The following is a 13,587-nucleotide window of genomic DNA, read 5'->3' on the forward strand; positions in this document are numbered from 1 at the left end:
GTAACAGCTACCTATCAATCCCATAAAACCAGAATTGGCCTATCTGTACAAAAAAATCTAACAATTGTGAATTATATATCTATGGAAGGTCTGTATCTTGCATAGCTGTTAACCATTGCTGGACCTTAAGGTTTTGCCCACTTAATGACCAGGCCATTTTTTGCGATTCGACACTGCATTGCATTACTTTAACTGACAATTGAGCGGTCATGAAATGCTGTACCCTAAAAAACTTAATTGATGTCCTTTTTTTCCCCACAAATAGAGCTTTCTTTTGGTGGTATTTGATGACCTGTGCGATTTTTATTTTTTGCGTTATGATTATGAACAAAAAAGGTGTGACAAATCTGAAAAAAAAATATATTTTTCACTTTCTGCTATATAACATTCCCAGAAAAATTAAAATCTAATTTTTTTCATCCTTTTAGGCCAATATGTATTCTGCTACATATTTTTGGTAAAAAAAATCCCAATAAGCGTGTTTTGATTGGTTTGCGCAAAAATGATTGTGTCTACAAACTAGGGGAAAGATTTATGTCATTTTTATTTATTTATTTTTTTTACTAGTAATGGCGGCAATCTGCGATTTTTAGTGAGACTGCGACATTGCGGCGGTCAGATCCGGCCCCTAACTGACATTTTTTTACACTTTTGGGGGGACCAGTCACATTACTACAGTAATCAGTGCTAAAAATATGCATTGTTACTGTAATAATGACACTGGCAGGGAAGGGGTTAACCCAGGGGTGATCAAAGGATTAAGTGTGAGCCTTGGTGAGTGTTTTCTAACTGTATAGGGGAGGGACTTGTGGAATCAACACAGAGACCTGTGATCCTAAATAGGAGGATCACAGGCGCTCTGTGTTCATTCCAGAGAGAACAACGGTCTGCTGTGTTTACAACAGCAGACTATCATTCACTCTCAGCGGGGAGCAATCGCGGGTGCCCGGCAGCAATCGCGTCCCTTGGCCCAGTGGATCAGCTTCCCTGCTTCCTAATGGTGGCGGGCACGGGAAAGCTCCGCAAACCGCCGTACAGGTGTGGCAGTTAGCGCAGCTGAGCCAGCCTGCTGCAGTATATCTAGGGCGGGGGGTCGGCAAGTGGTTAACATTAATGGGTTTTTATTAGTTTGTATGTTACTAGGAAAGGAACAAATGGTAGGCATTAGGCAGGGCCCCCTCTCTTGTTTGTTTCATGTTTAACCAGTTCTGGACCGGAAGGATTTGCCCCCTTAATGATCAGGCCATTTTTTGTGATTCAGCGCTGTGTTAAAATAACGGACAATTGCGCGGTCAAGCGACGATGTACCTAAATAAAATGTATGTCCTTTTTTCCCCACAAATAGAGCTTTCCTTTGGTGGTATTTGACCACCTCTGCGATTTATATTTTTTGCGCTATAAACAAAAAGCAACAATTCTGAAAAAAAAAACAATATTTTTCACATTCTGCTATAAAATATTCCCCAAAAAAATGTAAAAAACGAAATTTTTTAATATTTTAGGCCAATTTGTTTTCTGCTACATATTTTTGGTAAAAAAAATCACAATAAGCGTATTTTGATTGGTTTGCGCAAAAGTTATCGCGTCTACTAACTACGGGAAAGATTTATGTCATTTTTATTTTTTATTTTTTTTTACTAGTAATGGCGGCGATCTGCGCTTTTTAGCGGGACTGCAACATTGCGGCGGACAGATCGGACCCCTAACTGACATTTTTGACACTTTTGGGGGACCAGTGACATTACTACAGTAATCAGTGCTAAAAATATGCACTGTTTCTGTAATATTGCCATTGGCAGGGAAGGGGTTAATACAGTGGGTGATCAAGGAGTAAATGTAAGCCTAGGGGGAGTGAATTTTAACTGTATGGGGGTTGGGCTTGTGAAATGATCACAGAGACCTGTGATCCTATATAGCAAGATCACAGGTACTCTGTGATCATTCCAGAGAGAAGAACGGTCAGCTGTGTTTACAACAGCTGACCGTTCTCTCTCGGCGGGGAGCGATCATGGATGGCTGGCGGCAATCGGAGCCGCCAGCCCCGTGCATCGGAGTCCCCGTTGCTGAGTGGGTGCGGGAGAGCGCCGGCGGCGGCGTGCTCTCGCCCATAGCTACAGCCGCGCGACTGACGTATACCTAGGTCAGTTCGCACAGGAGGGTCAGCCTGCCGCAGTAAAACTGCGGCGGGCGGTCCTTAAGTGGTTAATATTATATGTTGCTGTACAATCCTATATACCTAAATTAGGAACCTTTTTTTGTAATATGTTACTAACCCCACTTAGTATATCCATTAATTTGTATAGCATTGCAAAAGATTTTGATTCTAACTGCCTACAAAGGGAATGTACCATGTTAGTAAACTAGCTAGTCTTGCCACGTTAACGAAGGGTTAACGCTAGTTCCGCAGTTCCTGCTATTTCTGGGCTCTGTATCTTTCCCTGGGCTGTTATAAAAGGGGGGAGGGTTCTGCTCAAGAGGAGTCTGCATGGGAAGAAGATAGAGACAAGCCATAAAGATGTAATCTCCGGGTGCTGTAGACAGAGGGTTCTGCTCCAGCTCCAGCCACATGGAAACAGAAGCAAGAGGCAAGAGTAACCCTTTACAGTTGGCAGCCACCCAGGAGCTCCCTGGGGCTCTCCTGCCACAGCATGGGCTTGTATTAAGTAATAGATTCTTGTCTTTGCAAGGTATGCCTAGGCAGTCACACTCAAGAGTAGCTGTTTAGGGATGGATACATTGAACTGTGTTTGCATTTAACCTGTTATACTGCAGAACTTCCAGTAAAGTTTGTTAACCGTTTTCTGAGCCTGGTCTGAAGTCACTAATGGCACTTTTCCACTGCAAGTACCGGCTAGTACCGGCTCGGCTCTACTCGCCCCTGCTTGGCCCGGTTTGCTGTTCCACTGCTGGTACCGCATGGTATAGTGTCGGAACGGTTCGGTGCGGTACGGTATAGGTTTGCTTTTCCACTAAAGTAGTACTAAAGTTAAGTGGGTGGGATAACAACGGGGTGGGTGTGATTCTCTGACCAATCAGTGGCTAGTAGTGACTGCATGCAAAGGATTGTGGTATATGGTACCAGTTTGGTACCTGTTGGAACCACAATCGAGTAGGTACTGTTTTTTCAGAGCCGTACCGTACCGTTCGGTTCCATGCAGTGGAAAAGCAAACCTATACCATACCGTACCGAACCGTTCCGACCCTATACCATGCGGTACCAGCAGTGGAAAAGCACAAAAGCGTGCCGAACCGGTACGGTTCCATGCAGTGGAAAAGCGCCATAAAGGAGTGCATGAGTGTCCTATGGCAGATACACTACACTACTTTGGGACAGTAAAGCACATATGGGGTATGAAGCAGGTCAGTCGCAAGGGGTTAACTCAGCAAAGCAAGAAAGAGTAAAGCCGTTGCTAAGGGTAACCAAGTACAAGTTCAAGTCAAAAGGAAACCAGTTGTTAGGTGTGGTACCTGGTAAGTGACACGTCCTCCAGAAGCAAGGAGGTCATAGTCTGGCTCCCTTCCTAGCAGTCGATATCCCAAGGCAACTGGATCCAAGCCCACGTTACGAAGATCTGTGGCCTGGTCAGGAGGTATGTGAAGTGGAAGAGTACATAAGTGCATGCATGAGGTCCATGCTATGTGCACGGCTGGACTTTATTCAGTTATTGGGAGCAAGGTAACAGAACTACACTGCACTGGTGGAGTAGGCGCAGACTTAGCATGTCCCTCCTGAGGCAAACATACAAATTATAGTGTGTAGTGACATGTGACATGTTGCTTTTCAAAGGATCTCTGTACTTTGTTGCACACAGTGAAGGCTCATCTCTAAGTCAGGGAACCACCTGGTCCTGGGCATTTATGAGTGCATTTCATGTGAAAAGGTACCACCACCTGTAGGGCAAGGCCTCACTAACACTGCCTGGCAAACCCAAGAACCCCATGGGCTTGCAGCTCAGAGGAGTCAGCAAGGATGTGCCTGCTCTGCACTGCCCACATGCTGGGGTAAGCAAAGTGCAGTCCACATTTTTCTGCCCATTCATAAAATGCTGCCCACAGTCTGTAGTCTGTGTTGCCCCATAGAGTTCAACAACTGAAGGAGACTTGGGTATGTGACTCTGACAGGTTACATGACAGGCTTTTTTCTTTCCTATTTTAATAAAATTTATATTTATTTCTATTACGCTTTGCTGGCTTTAGAACACCTAAGCTAGCAGAGTGCATTTGTAAATCACATTGCTGCAGAATATGATGGTGCTACATGAATGAAAAATAAATGAAAAAATAAACTCACCATAGAGTTTAATCACTACTCTAGACTGCTGTTGAGTTAAAAAGGATCACTTGGGAGTACCGATTCCGCAATCTCCTGAACTGGCTCTCCTGAACCAGAGGATCCCTAAAATCCATAAATCTACCCAAACCTTAATATTCTTTATTTTTTTGGGGGGCCAAAATAACCATAGCTCGCCACTGGAAACAACCATCCATTTCTCTCACCCAGGCCAAGCGGAAAATCTCCTGGGTTATGACCCAAGAAAAAACGGCCAGTATTCTCCTGAACACCAAAGATAAATTCGAGGAAATCTGGCAACCCTGGGCCCAATACATGAAGGTCAACTTATGATTCATGGGCTTCTAACCTCATTCCTTTTTTGCATCTTCACATGGGTGGTATATTACCATTTCCCAGAATCCTATCTACATTTTTACGGAGTTTTCAGGATCCCCTCTTCTTCACCCCCCCCCCCCCTCCTCATTCTCTTTTCTTTATTTTATTTCTTTTCACTCTCTCTAAACCCTTTCTGTTGGTTATATCAGTTGTTATTTTGTTGTTTAGCCATGGTATGGTAACATCTGAAAGGTCCTCCTCAGTTTCCAGGAGGTCTCTTCTGGGACGACCTCTCCCAAACCTTTTTAGTCGATCCTTTTTGGTCCACCGCTGGGTCTTTTTCTGCTTTTATATTGCTCATGGGCTTATGCATGAACGTGCCTTTATATATGACTGAGCTTGGACACTGTTATACTCTATTACCTTGGCCTAATCATTATAAGTATTTTGACTTGTGTACTTGTTTGTTATCCTTTGAAACCAATAAAAAATTATTGAAAGTAAAAAGGATCACTTGAAAAGGATTTTAGGACGTTTGAATAAAACAGAAAAAGATGAAAGTTTTTCAAGAACAGGAAAATTGAAAACACCATCTGCATGTACCTTTATAATATTCATTAGTATATGCTGCGTTAACCAAGTCTTCCATTTTACTAGGTGTCTCTTCAGCTTCCAGCAATATAGGAATAGTATCATTCATTCCATTGTGAAGATTCCACATGGCCTTTATTAAACATGTCTTCCCTGTGTCAGGATCTGGACATGAAAAAGAAGTATGAAAATCAACAGTGAATAATTTGTAGGTTTTAAGGGACATTCTAGCTGAAACTCAATTCTTCTCCATTCGGCAAACAAAATAATTGAGAAAGCACATGACAGATATACAGTATGGACTTACAGAGCCTAGCAGCACAGGTACAATGAGAAAAAACACAAGAAACAAAGGGGTTGATTTACTAAAGGCAAATAGACTGTGCACTTTGCAAATGCAGTTGCACCCATTTTCCCAAAAGCTAAGTGACTGCAGAAAAGCTTCACTTTGAAATGAATACCCAATCATCGTGCAAGGAAGAAAAAAATAAAAACAGCATATTTGCTTGCAGGTTATTGGATGATGGAAATCAGCAAAGCTTCTCCACATCTAAGCTCTGGGGAAATTATGCGCAACTGCACGGTCTATTTGCCTTTAGTAAATCAACCCCAAACTATCTATAATGACCCAAAGTGTTGGACAGTTTTGTTGCCCATAGCAACTAATCAGAAAATCCTTTTTACATCTCATACAATAAAACAGGATAAATGGAAGATTACTGCTATGGATAATTTAAAAAAGTTATTTTGTCAAATACGACTGATTTGTAGAATAATAGCAATATGGGCATGAGCAGTCTTTGCTACTGTACAGTGTATGCACAATATTCCAATGAATAATAATTCATAGCAAAATACAAATCTTTAAAGTGGAGTGGAGATGGATTAGAAGGCTTGTCAGTTTTTATTGCTGTCTGTGCCCCCGTTGAGGAGATTCACCCTCTCTAATTTACACGTTTACCATTTTCATTGAAAGAGAAAGTAAAACAAAATCACAAATTTTGGGTTGTCCCTAGAAAAGTAATATAGGGGAAATCTTCAAATGGGGACACTAGTTCTGATGACCTGGAAGTCCCCAAGTAATTCCTTTAATTTACAGGGAGTTCCTCTCACTTCCTGTTTGGTTATGGGACAGAAGGTGAAGAGAAATCTCCGCAATGGGACACAGATGGCGAAAAAAAAATCTGATAGGGGTTATAACTCTCCCATGCTCTATCCAAAATGATAAAAAAAATTGTCTATAGTTCTACTTTAAGTGTGTACCCAGGAGCGGACTACCATTATCTGACACTGCAGACTTACTCTCTGCTCTCTCCCTAGCGTTGGTCTTATATTCCATGCAACATATTCCTAAGACTGAAAGAAAGGCATTGTGGGAACTGTAGTCTTCTACAAGGATGTTACTGCACTGCTGAACTGTTTAGAGAGCTATACTTCCCAGCAGGCCATGGGCTCCAGGAGAAAATTGTGCTGAACAGGCCCACACTCTCTTGCTTCCTGGGATCCATCGTGTGTGCATCAGTCTGCCGCAGAGGGAGAGGACTGCAGCCTACTGCACACCACCCAGCTGTCTGCAGACTCAACCCAGGTGACAATCATTACACCGCAGACATCCCTGCAGCACCGCTGATCGAGTGGAAACAGCAGGACTCACTGAAACAGCAGAGCGCAGCCATCTCAGTGTCTCACAGCGTGAAGAGTTGCTGCTGCGTTTTCTTCCAGAAGGGACTTCAGGATTGATGAGAGAGCACCTGCTCAGAGTCCTGTTTCTACAGTTTCTCTTAAACACTGAACACAGACACTCTACATTTGGAACAGTTAGTGGATCATTATCAATCAGAACCAGCTATCCTGCAGAATCAGAAACAGCTATGCCTGTTTCACACTGTGCTACACTAGGAAACCATTTGTTCTTTGAGCTCCAACTGTCGGTAAAGATCTTAGCAAGGCTTTGCATACTGAACATTGCTATATCATTGTTCTTAAAGGGGACACATTCCTGGTATTTAGATTACCAAATCTCTCATTAGGACACAGGTATTATAGGCCGGCCTGGGGCTCCCCTTTAGTAAAAGCATTTCTCATATCAATATAAAGCTTTCTGAGAGACTCATTTACTTACCGTAATATACTGCGTACATTTGGTGTATTTATTTGTTATTATAACTTAATATTCATTGGCCTTTAGTGTTATTTCAACTGAGCCATGGCTGTTTATCCAGGACCTATTTGATTAATACTCTTTTCAAGCCTTTTTCTTGAATAAAGTCAAACTACAAGTATTGTACTACAAGGGGCCTGTCCAAATCCTCCTATTGTGTTGAAATCATTGTTGAATGGAGCACAATCAGTCCCTACTTACCTGGAACTGATGAGAGAAATACGGGAGGAGGAAGCTTTGTTGGAAGAAAAGAGTCAAGGGGCGAGAGAGCTAATGGCAGGAGGGGGAAGAAGGAGAGAGCTTCTGCCCGTGTTGTTCATGCATAACCTAGTTTCTCATATGAGGACAGTGAGACTGAAGCAGATCCAGAAGGGTGTAAGAGCCCAGACAGCAAAAAGTTAGTTGACACTCCGAAATGGGCAGAGTTGATGACTCAAGTTGCTCAAGTTCAAGCTCAGATATATCAGGAGCTGATGCGTGTGATGGAGACTCAAGGGAAAACACAGGAACAAAGATTTAAACCTGGAGGATCTGGGCTATTCCCCACCAGAGAAAGGAGATGTTTTGAATGTGGAGAAGTTGGACATTTCAGGGCTAAGTGCCCCAAAAAGGAAGTTAGTCCTGAGTTGTTGGAGCATTACAGTCTGCATTACAGATACTCTTCCCAAAGAAGGAGGGAAACTTTCAGGGACCTCAGTGAAGGAGCCAATTGAGGGTCCTGGGACCAAACAGAGCTCCAGCGCTAGAAAAGTATCCAAGAAAAAGCAAAGGGCAAGGCTCTATGTTCGTCCTCCTACCTCTCCACCTGTATCTAAAAATGGGTCGCCCAGGTTGGGGGGAAAGACACAAGAGGTCAATGCACCCTCTCCTAAACTAAAGGAAAATACTCTAAAACCACAGATTAAGTTAGTTTGGGCTCAGACTACAGAGTCACAAGTGGGAAATGTGCCAAATCAAGTGGTGGAACAAACTCCATTGCCACGACAGACTACTGAGCCATCATTGAGAAGTGTGCCTAGACAAGTGGTGGAACAAACTCCACTGCCACAAAGGAAATTATTTATGACTCAGTCTATGGGTGCACAAGCCAGAAACGTGCCAAAGAGCTTTGTAGGACCCTCCCCTATAGTCTCGCTACAAGTGGAAGGGATCTACACAAAAGCTTTGCTTGATACAGGAACCCAAGTGACACTTTTCTACAGGGATTTCTATGACAAACACTTGAAGCATATCCCTCTGTGCATGCTGGAAGAGTTGGAGATCTGGGGCATTGGCACCCAAAAGTTTCCATGCAATGGATACATACCTATCAAGATAGCTTTCGACCCTTCATTGGCAGGTAAGACAGAGACCTTCAATACACTAGCAGTTGTTTGTCCTCGGCCTCCGGGAACAGGACAGAATTCCTTGGTAATAGGAACCAACACTGACTTAGTGCGAAGACAACTCATCCCGTTAGCCATAAAGGGCTCGGTCACAGAAGAGATAAATCCACAGTTGAGACAAGCTTTTCAGCGTGTGGTTCAGAAACAAAGAGCACCAGCTGAAGGAGTGGGAAGGTTGTGGCGATTGGACACTCGATAGAAGGTGTTGCAGCCCGGAGAGAGACTATCTATGAAAGCCACTGTCAAGTTGTCTTGGGATCAGCCAGGTCCATTTGTAGTATTAATAAATAAAAAGTGCTAAAGTGCAAGTGGGTAGTGGCGCTGCCTAAGTATAAATAAATTAGTGTGAATGGTGGTATGAAAATTATTATAAAAATTACTTTTGTATTTACCTTGAGTAGTGATCAGACCATTAACATAATTAAACATGTCAATTGTTAAAACCTGTGCATTTTTTTGTAATACAATAATTGTGATATGTGCAATAAATTATACCATATAATTCATACAGATATAATAAATTAAATAAATACAATATTTGTGCCACTACCCACTTGCACTTTAGCACTTTTTATTTATTTTTTGGGACACCACCATTGGGTGGTCATTCATAGCAGGGGCAGCAGCCGGAAGCATGTACATGACATATAATATAGATCCGTTGCGTAGCACAGGATAACCATTTAACATATATCACCATTTGTGGTATTGGAAGATGACCCATTGGGAGAAGAGACAGGAATTGAATTGGTCCCAGAAATTGTGCCCACGAAGATGTTGTCGAAAACTGGGGGGGGGGGGGGGGAGTCCTGGTCAGTATCCACAATGTTGCAGGACAACCTGTCAGCCTGAAGCCTCGGATGGTGCTAGAATGGGTGAGTGTGGCCGCTCTTGTGGCTTTTGATGATTTAGTTCAGAAGGCCACTAGAGAGGACCAGAAAGGGGAATTTCAGGTCCAACTCAAGTGGTGGGAGAGGATCAAAGCCCAGATAGCAAGATGGGAAGAGATGTTTTCCAAGAATTATTTTGATGTGGGTTGTGCCAAGAGTGCCCAACACCGATCCATCTGAGTGACCTTGAAGACCTACGGGAGCAATTAGCTGAGCTGAAAAAGTCAGGGGTCATTAGGGAATCCAGGAGCCCTTACGCAGCCCTCGTAGTGGTGCGTAAGAAAAATGGAACCGTTCGGATGTGTATCTACTACCGAACCCTAAACCGAAGGACCATATCTGATCAGAATACTACCCCTCAGATAGAAGACGCTTTGCAGTGTCTATCTGGAGCAAAGTGGTTCAGTGTGTTAAATCTAAAGAGCGGGTATTACCAGATACAAATGCACCATGATGACCGGGAAAAGATGGCCTGCATCAGCCCACTAGGATTCTTCAAGCTTGCACTGCTTTAACTCTCTTGGTCATGGAGTTCCCCAGAGCTTCACAGGTTGCGTCCTCTTCCACTACTCCATGATGACATCACTGAGCTGATGGATGTTAGAGACCTTGCACTCCTCCACCTTCTGTTTGAGGATGCCCCACAGATGCTCAATAGGGTTTAGGTCTGGGGACATGCTTGGCCAGTTCATCACCTTTACCCTTAGCTTCTTTAGCAAGGCAGTGGTCCTCTTGGAGGTGTGTTTGGGGTCATTATCATGTTGGAATACTGCCCTGCAGCCCAGTCTCCGAAGAGAGGGGATCATGCTCTGCTTCAGTATGTCACAGTACATGTTTGCATTCATGGTTCCCTCAATGAACTGTAGCTCCGCAGTGCCAACCGCACTCATCCAGCCCCAGACCACGACACTCCCACCAGCATGCTTGACTAAAGGCAAGACACACTTGTCTGTGTACTCCTCATCTGGTTGCCACCACACATGCTTGACACCATCTGAATCAAATAGGTTTATCTTGATCTCATCAGACCACAGGACAAGGCTCTAGTAATCTATGTCCTTAGTCTGCTTGTCTTCAGCAAACTGTTTGTGGGCTTTATTGTGCATCATCTTTAGAAGAGGCTTCCTTCTGGGATGACAGCCATGCAGACCAATTTGATGCAGTGTGCGGCGTATAGTCTGAGCACTGACAGGCTGACCCCCCACCCTTTCAACCTCTGCAGCAATGCTGGCAGCACCTATACGTCTATTTCCCAAAGACAACCTCTGGATATAACGCTGACCACGTGAACTCAACGTCCTTGGTTGACCATGGCGAGGCCTGTTCTTGGTGGAACCTGTCCTGTTAAACCGCTGTATGGTCTTGGCCACTGTGCTGCAGCTCAGTTTCAGCTTCTTGGCAATCTTCTTATAGCCTAGGCCATCTTTATGTAGAGCAACAATTCTTTTTTCAGATCCTTAGAGAGTTCTTGCCATGAGGTGTCATGTTGAACTTTCAGTGCCAGTTTTAAAAGTGAGAGTGATAACACCAAATTTAACACACCTGCTCCCCATTCACACCTGAGACCTTGTAACACTAAAGAGTCACAAGACACTGGGGAGAGAAAATGGCTAATTGGGCCCAATTTGGACATTTTCTCTTAGGAGTGTACTCACTTTTGTTGCCAGTGGTTTAGACATTAATGGCTGTGTGTTGAGTTATTTTGAGGGGGCAGAAAATGTACACTGTTATACAAGCTGTACACTCACTACTTTACATTGTAGCAAAGTGTCATTTCTTCAGTGTTGTCACATGAAAAGATATAACAAAATATTTACAAAAATGCTAGGGATGTACTCACTTTTGTGAAATACTGTATATCTGATAGAGGTACTTGTGTACCTGGATGTATCATTGTGTTCGGCAAGACCCTAGAGGAACATGAAGCGTGACTCGAAAAGGTTTTCCAGGGGCTTTATGCAGAGGGGCTGAAGTTGTCGTTGGAGAAAAGCCAATTCTACCAGATATCAGTTACCTACTTGGGGCATGTGGTCTCGGCAAATGGAGTAGCCACTGATCTGCGGAAGCACCACTTGGCCCCGGCCAAGGACAGTTACAGAACTGAGGCCCTTTCTAGAATTCTGCCCATACTATAGAAGGTTTGTGAAGAACTTTGCGCAGATTGTGTGACCCCAGAATGAGTTGTTACAGATGGAAGAGAACGAAGAGTCGCAGAAGTTAAGTTCGAAGGAGCAACGGCCGTTGGGGCCTAGAAGACTGCATGAGTTTGTTCAGGATCAATGGACTCCGAAGTATTAACAGGCTTTTAGATGTCTGAAGGAGAGCCTTACAAAAGCCCCGGTTTTGGCCTATGCTGACCCTTCTAAGCCTTAAGAGTTGCATGTGGACGCTAGTTGAGATGGGCTTGGAGTAGTGTTGTATCAAGAGACGGCAGGGAAACTTCGTCCAGTAGCTTATGTGAATCAAAGTCTTACTCCCTCTGAGAACAACTACCCTGTACACAAGTTGGAGTTGCTGGCCCTCGAGTGGGCAGTAGTAGACAAGCTGCGAGACTACTTGTTTGGAGCTATCGTTTGTGGTAAAAACAGAAAAAAATCCCTTGACCTATCTGTTGTCTACTGCTAAGTTGAATGCCAATGGACATCGGGGGTTGGCTGCACTGTCCGAGTTTCAATTCAGCCTGAAGTATCGGCCAGGGAGAGGAAATCAGAATGCAGGTGGTTTATCCCGGAAACCATATGTTTCGAATGATGGTGCCCAGAATTGGATACAGCTAACTCCTGAAGGAGTCCAGGCAGTGTGTCAAGGGGGTAGAGATGTGAGCCTGAATCTATAGAAAACATGTATTCCAGGGTTAGACAGGAAATCCGCCCATTCAAGAGACTAACATACGACACCCTTGGAGAGAGATTTGATGAACTTATTTCTACAGCTCAACTTTCTAGTCAAGTGCCAGCCTACTCCACCAAACCTTTTGACCCTGTTCCACCCTCTGACACTACTAGGTGGGCCACTAACCTATTATTGGCCTGTTGTCAAAAAGGTTCGACTTTGTCTGATGACTTGTATAATTTATTATTGGAAAATCCTACTAGTGGGCTATTGGCTACTGTAGGTTCTGGTTAGCAGAGCTATCATTTGCAATTCTTTTTGAGATATCATTCAGTAGTCCTTTTAATGAAGTTATATTCTGTCTTCCGGAACGAAAGACTTTCAAGTGGGGGGAGGATGTAGCCAGGAGCGGGCTACTATTACCTGACACTGCAGACTCACTCTCTGCTCTCTCTGACTGTCTCTATACTCCCCTAGTGTTGGTTTCAGATTTTATGCATCATACTCCTGAGATTGGAAGAAAGGCATTGTGGGTACTATAGTCTTCTACAAGGATATTACTGCATTGCTGATCTGTTGAAGGAGCTGTACTTCCCAGCAGGCCATGGGCTCCAGGAGAGAATTGTGGGAAAGACTATAAAGGGATCTGCTGAACAGGCCCACGCTCTCATGCTTCCCGGGATCCATCATGTGTGCATCAGTCTGCCACAGAGGGAGAAGACTGTGGCCTCCTGCACACCACCCAGCTGTCTGCAGACTCAGCTCAGGCGGGACGGATGACCATCACTGCATCGCAGACATCTCTGCAGCACCGCTGATTGAGTGGAGTCGGCGCGACTCACTGAAACGGCAGAGCGCAGCCATCTCAGTGTTTCACAGCGTGGAGAGTTGCCACTGCCTGTTCTTCCAGAACTCATAAGAGGGACATCAGGATTGGTGAGAGAGCACCTGCTCAGAGTCCAGTTACTAAAGTTTCTCTTAAACATTGAACACAGACACTCTACATCTGGAACATCATTATAATACAGGTATTATAGGCCGGCCCGGGTTCCCCTTTAGTAAAAGCATTTTTCATAGCAATTTAACGCTTTCTGAGAGATTCATTCACTTACCTACCGT

At 44.0% G+C, this 13,587-nt stretch overlaps 1 protein-coding gene across 2 annotated transcripts in view; it reads right to left on the bottom strand.

Moving 5' to 3' along the window:
* Positions 1-13,587, bottom strand: part of LOC309545327 (transient receptor potential cation channel subfamily V member 1-like) — a 119,591-nt gene that overhangs the window by 61,655 nt on the left and 44,349 nt on the right. For both annotated transcript variants that reach the window (XM_082244481.1, XM_082244480.1), the window contains exon 4: positions 5,213-5,365. In XM_082244481.1, coding sequence (XP_082100607.1) covers positions 5,213-5,365 — 153 coding nt within the window. The remainder of the gene's footprint in view (positions 1-5,212; positions 5,366-13,587) is intronic.

Source organism: Pelophylax lessonae (assembly GCF_965119305.1).
Source record: "Pelophylax lessonae genome assembly, chromosome: 2".
NCBI classification, from domain to species: domain Eukaryota; kingdom Metazoa; phylum Chordata; class Amphibia; order Anura; family Ranidae; genus Pelophylax; species Pelophylax lessonae.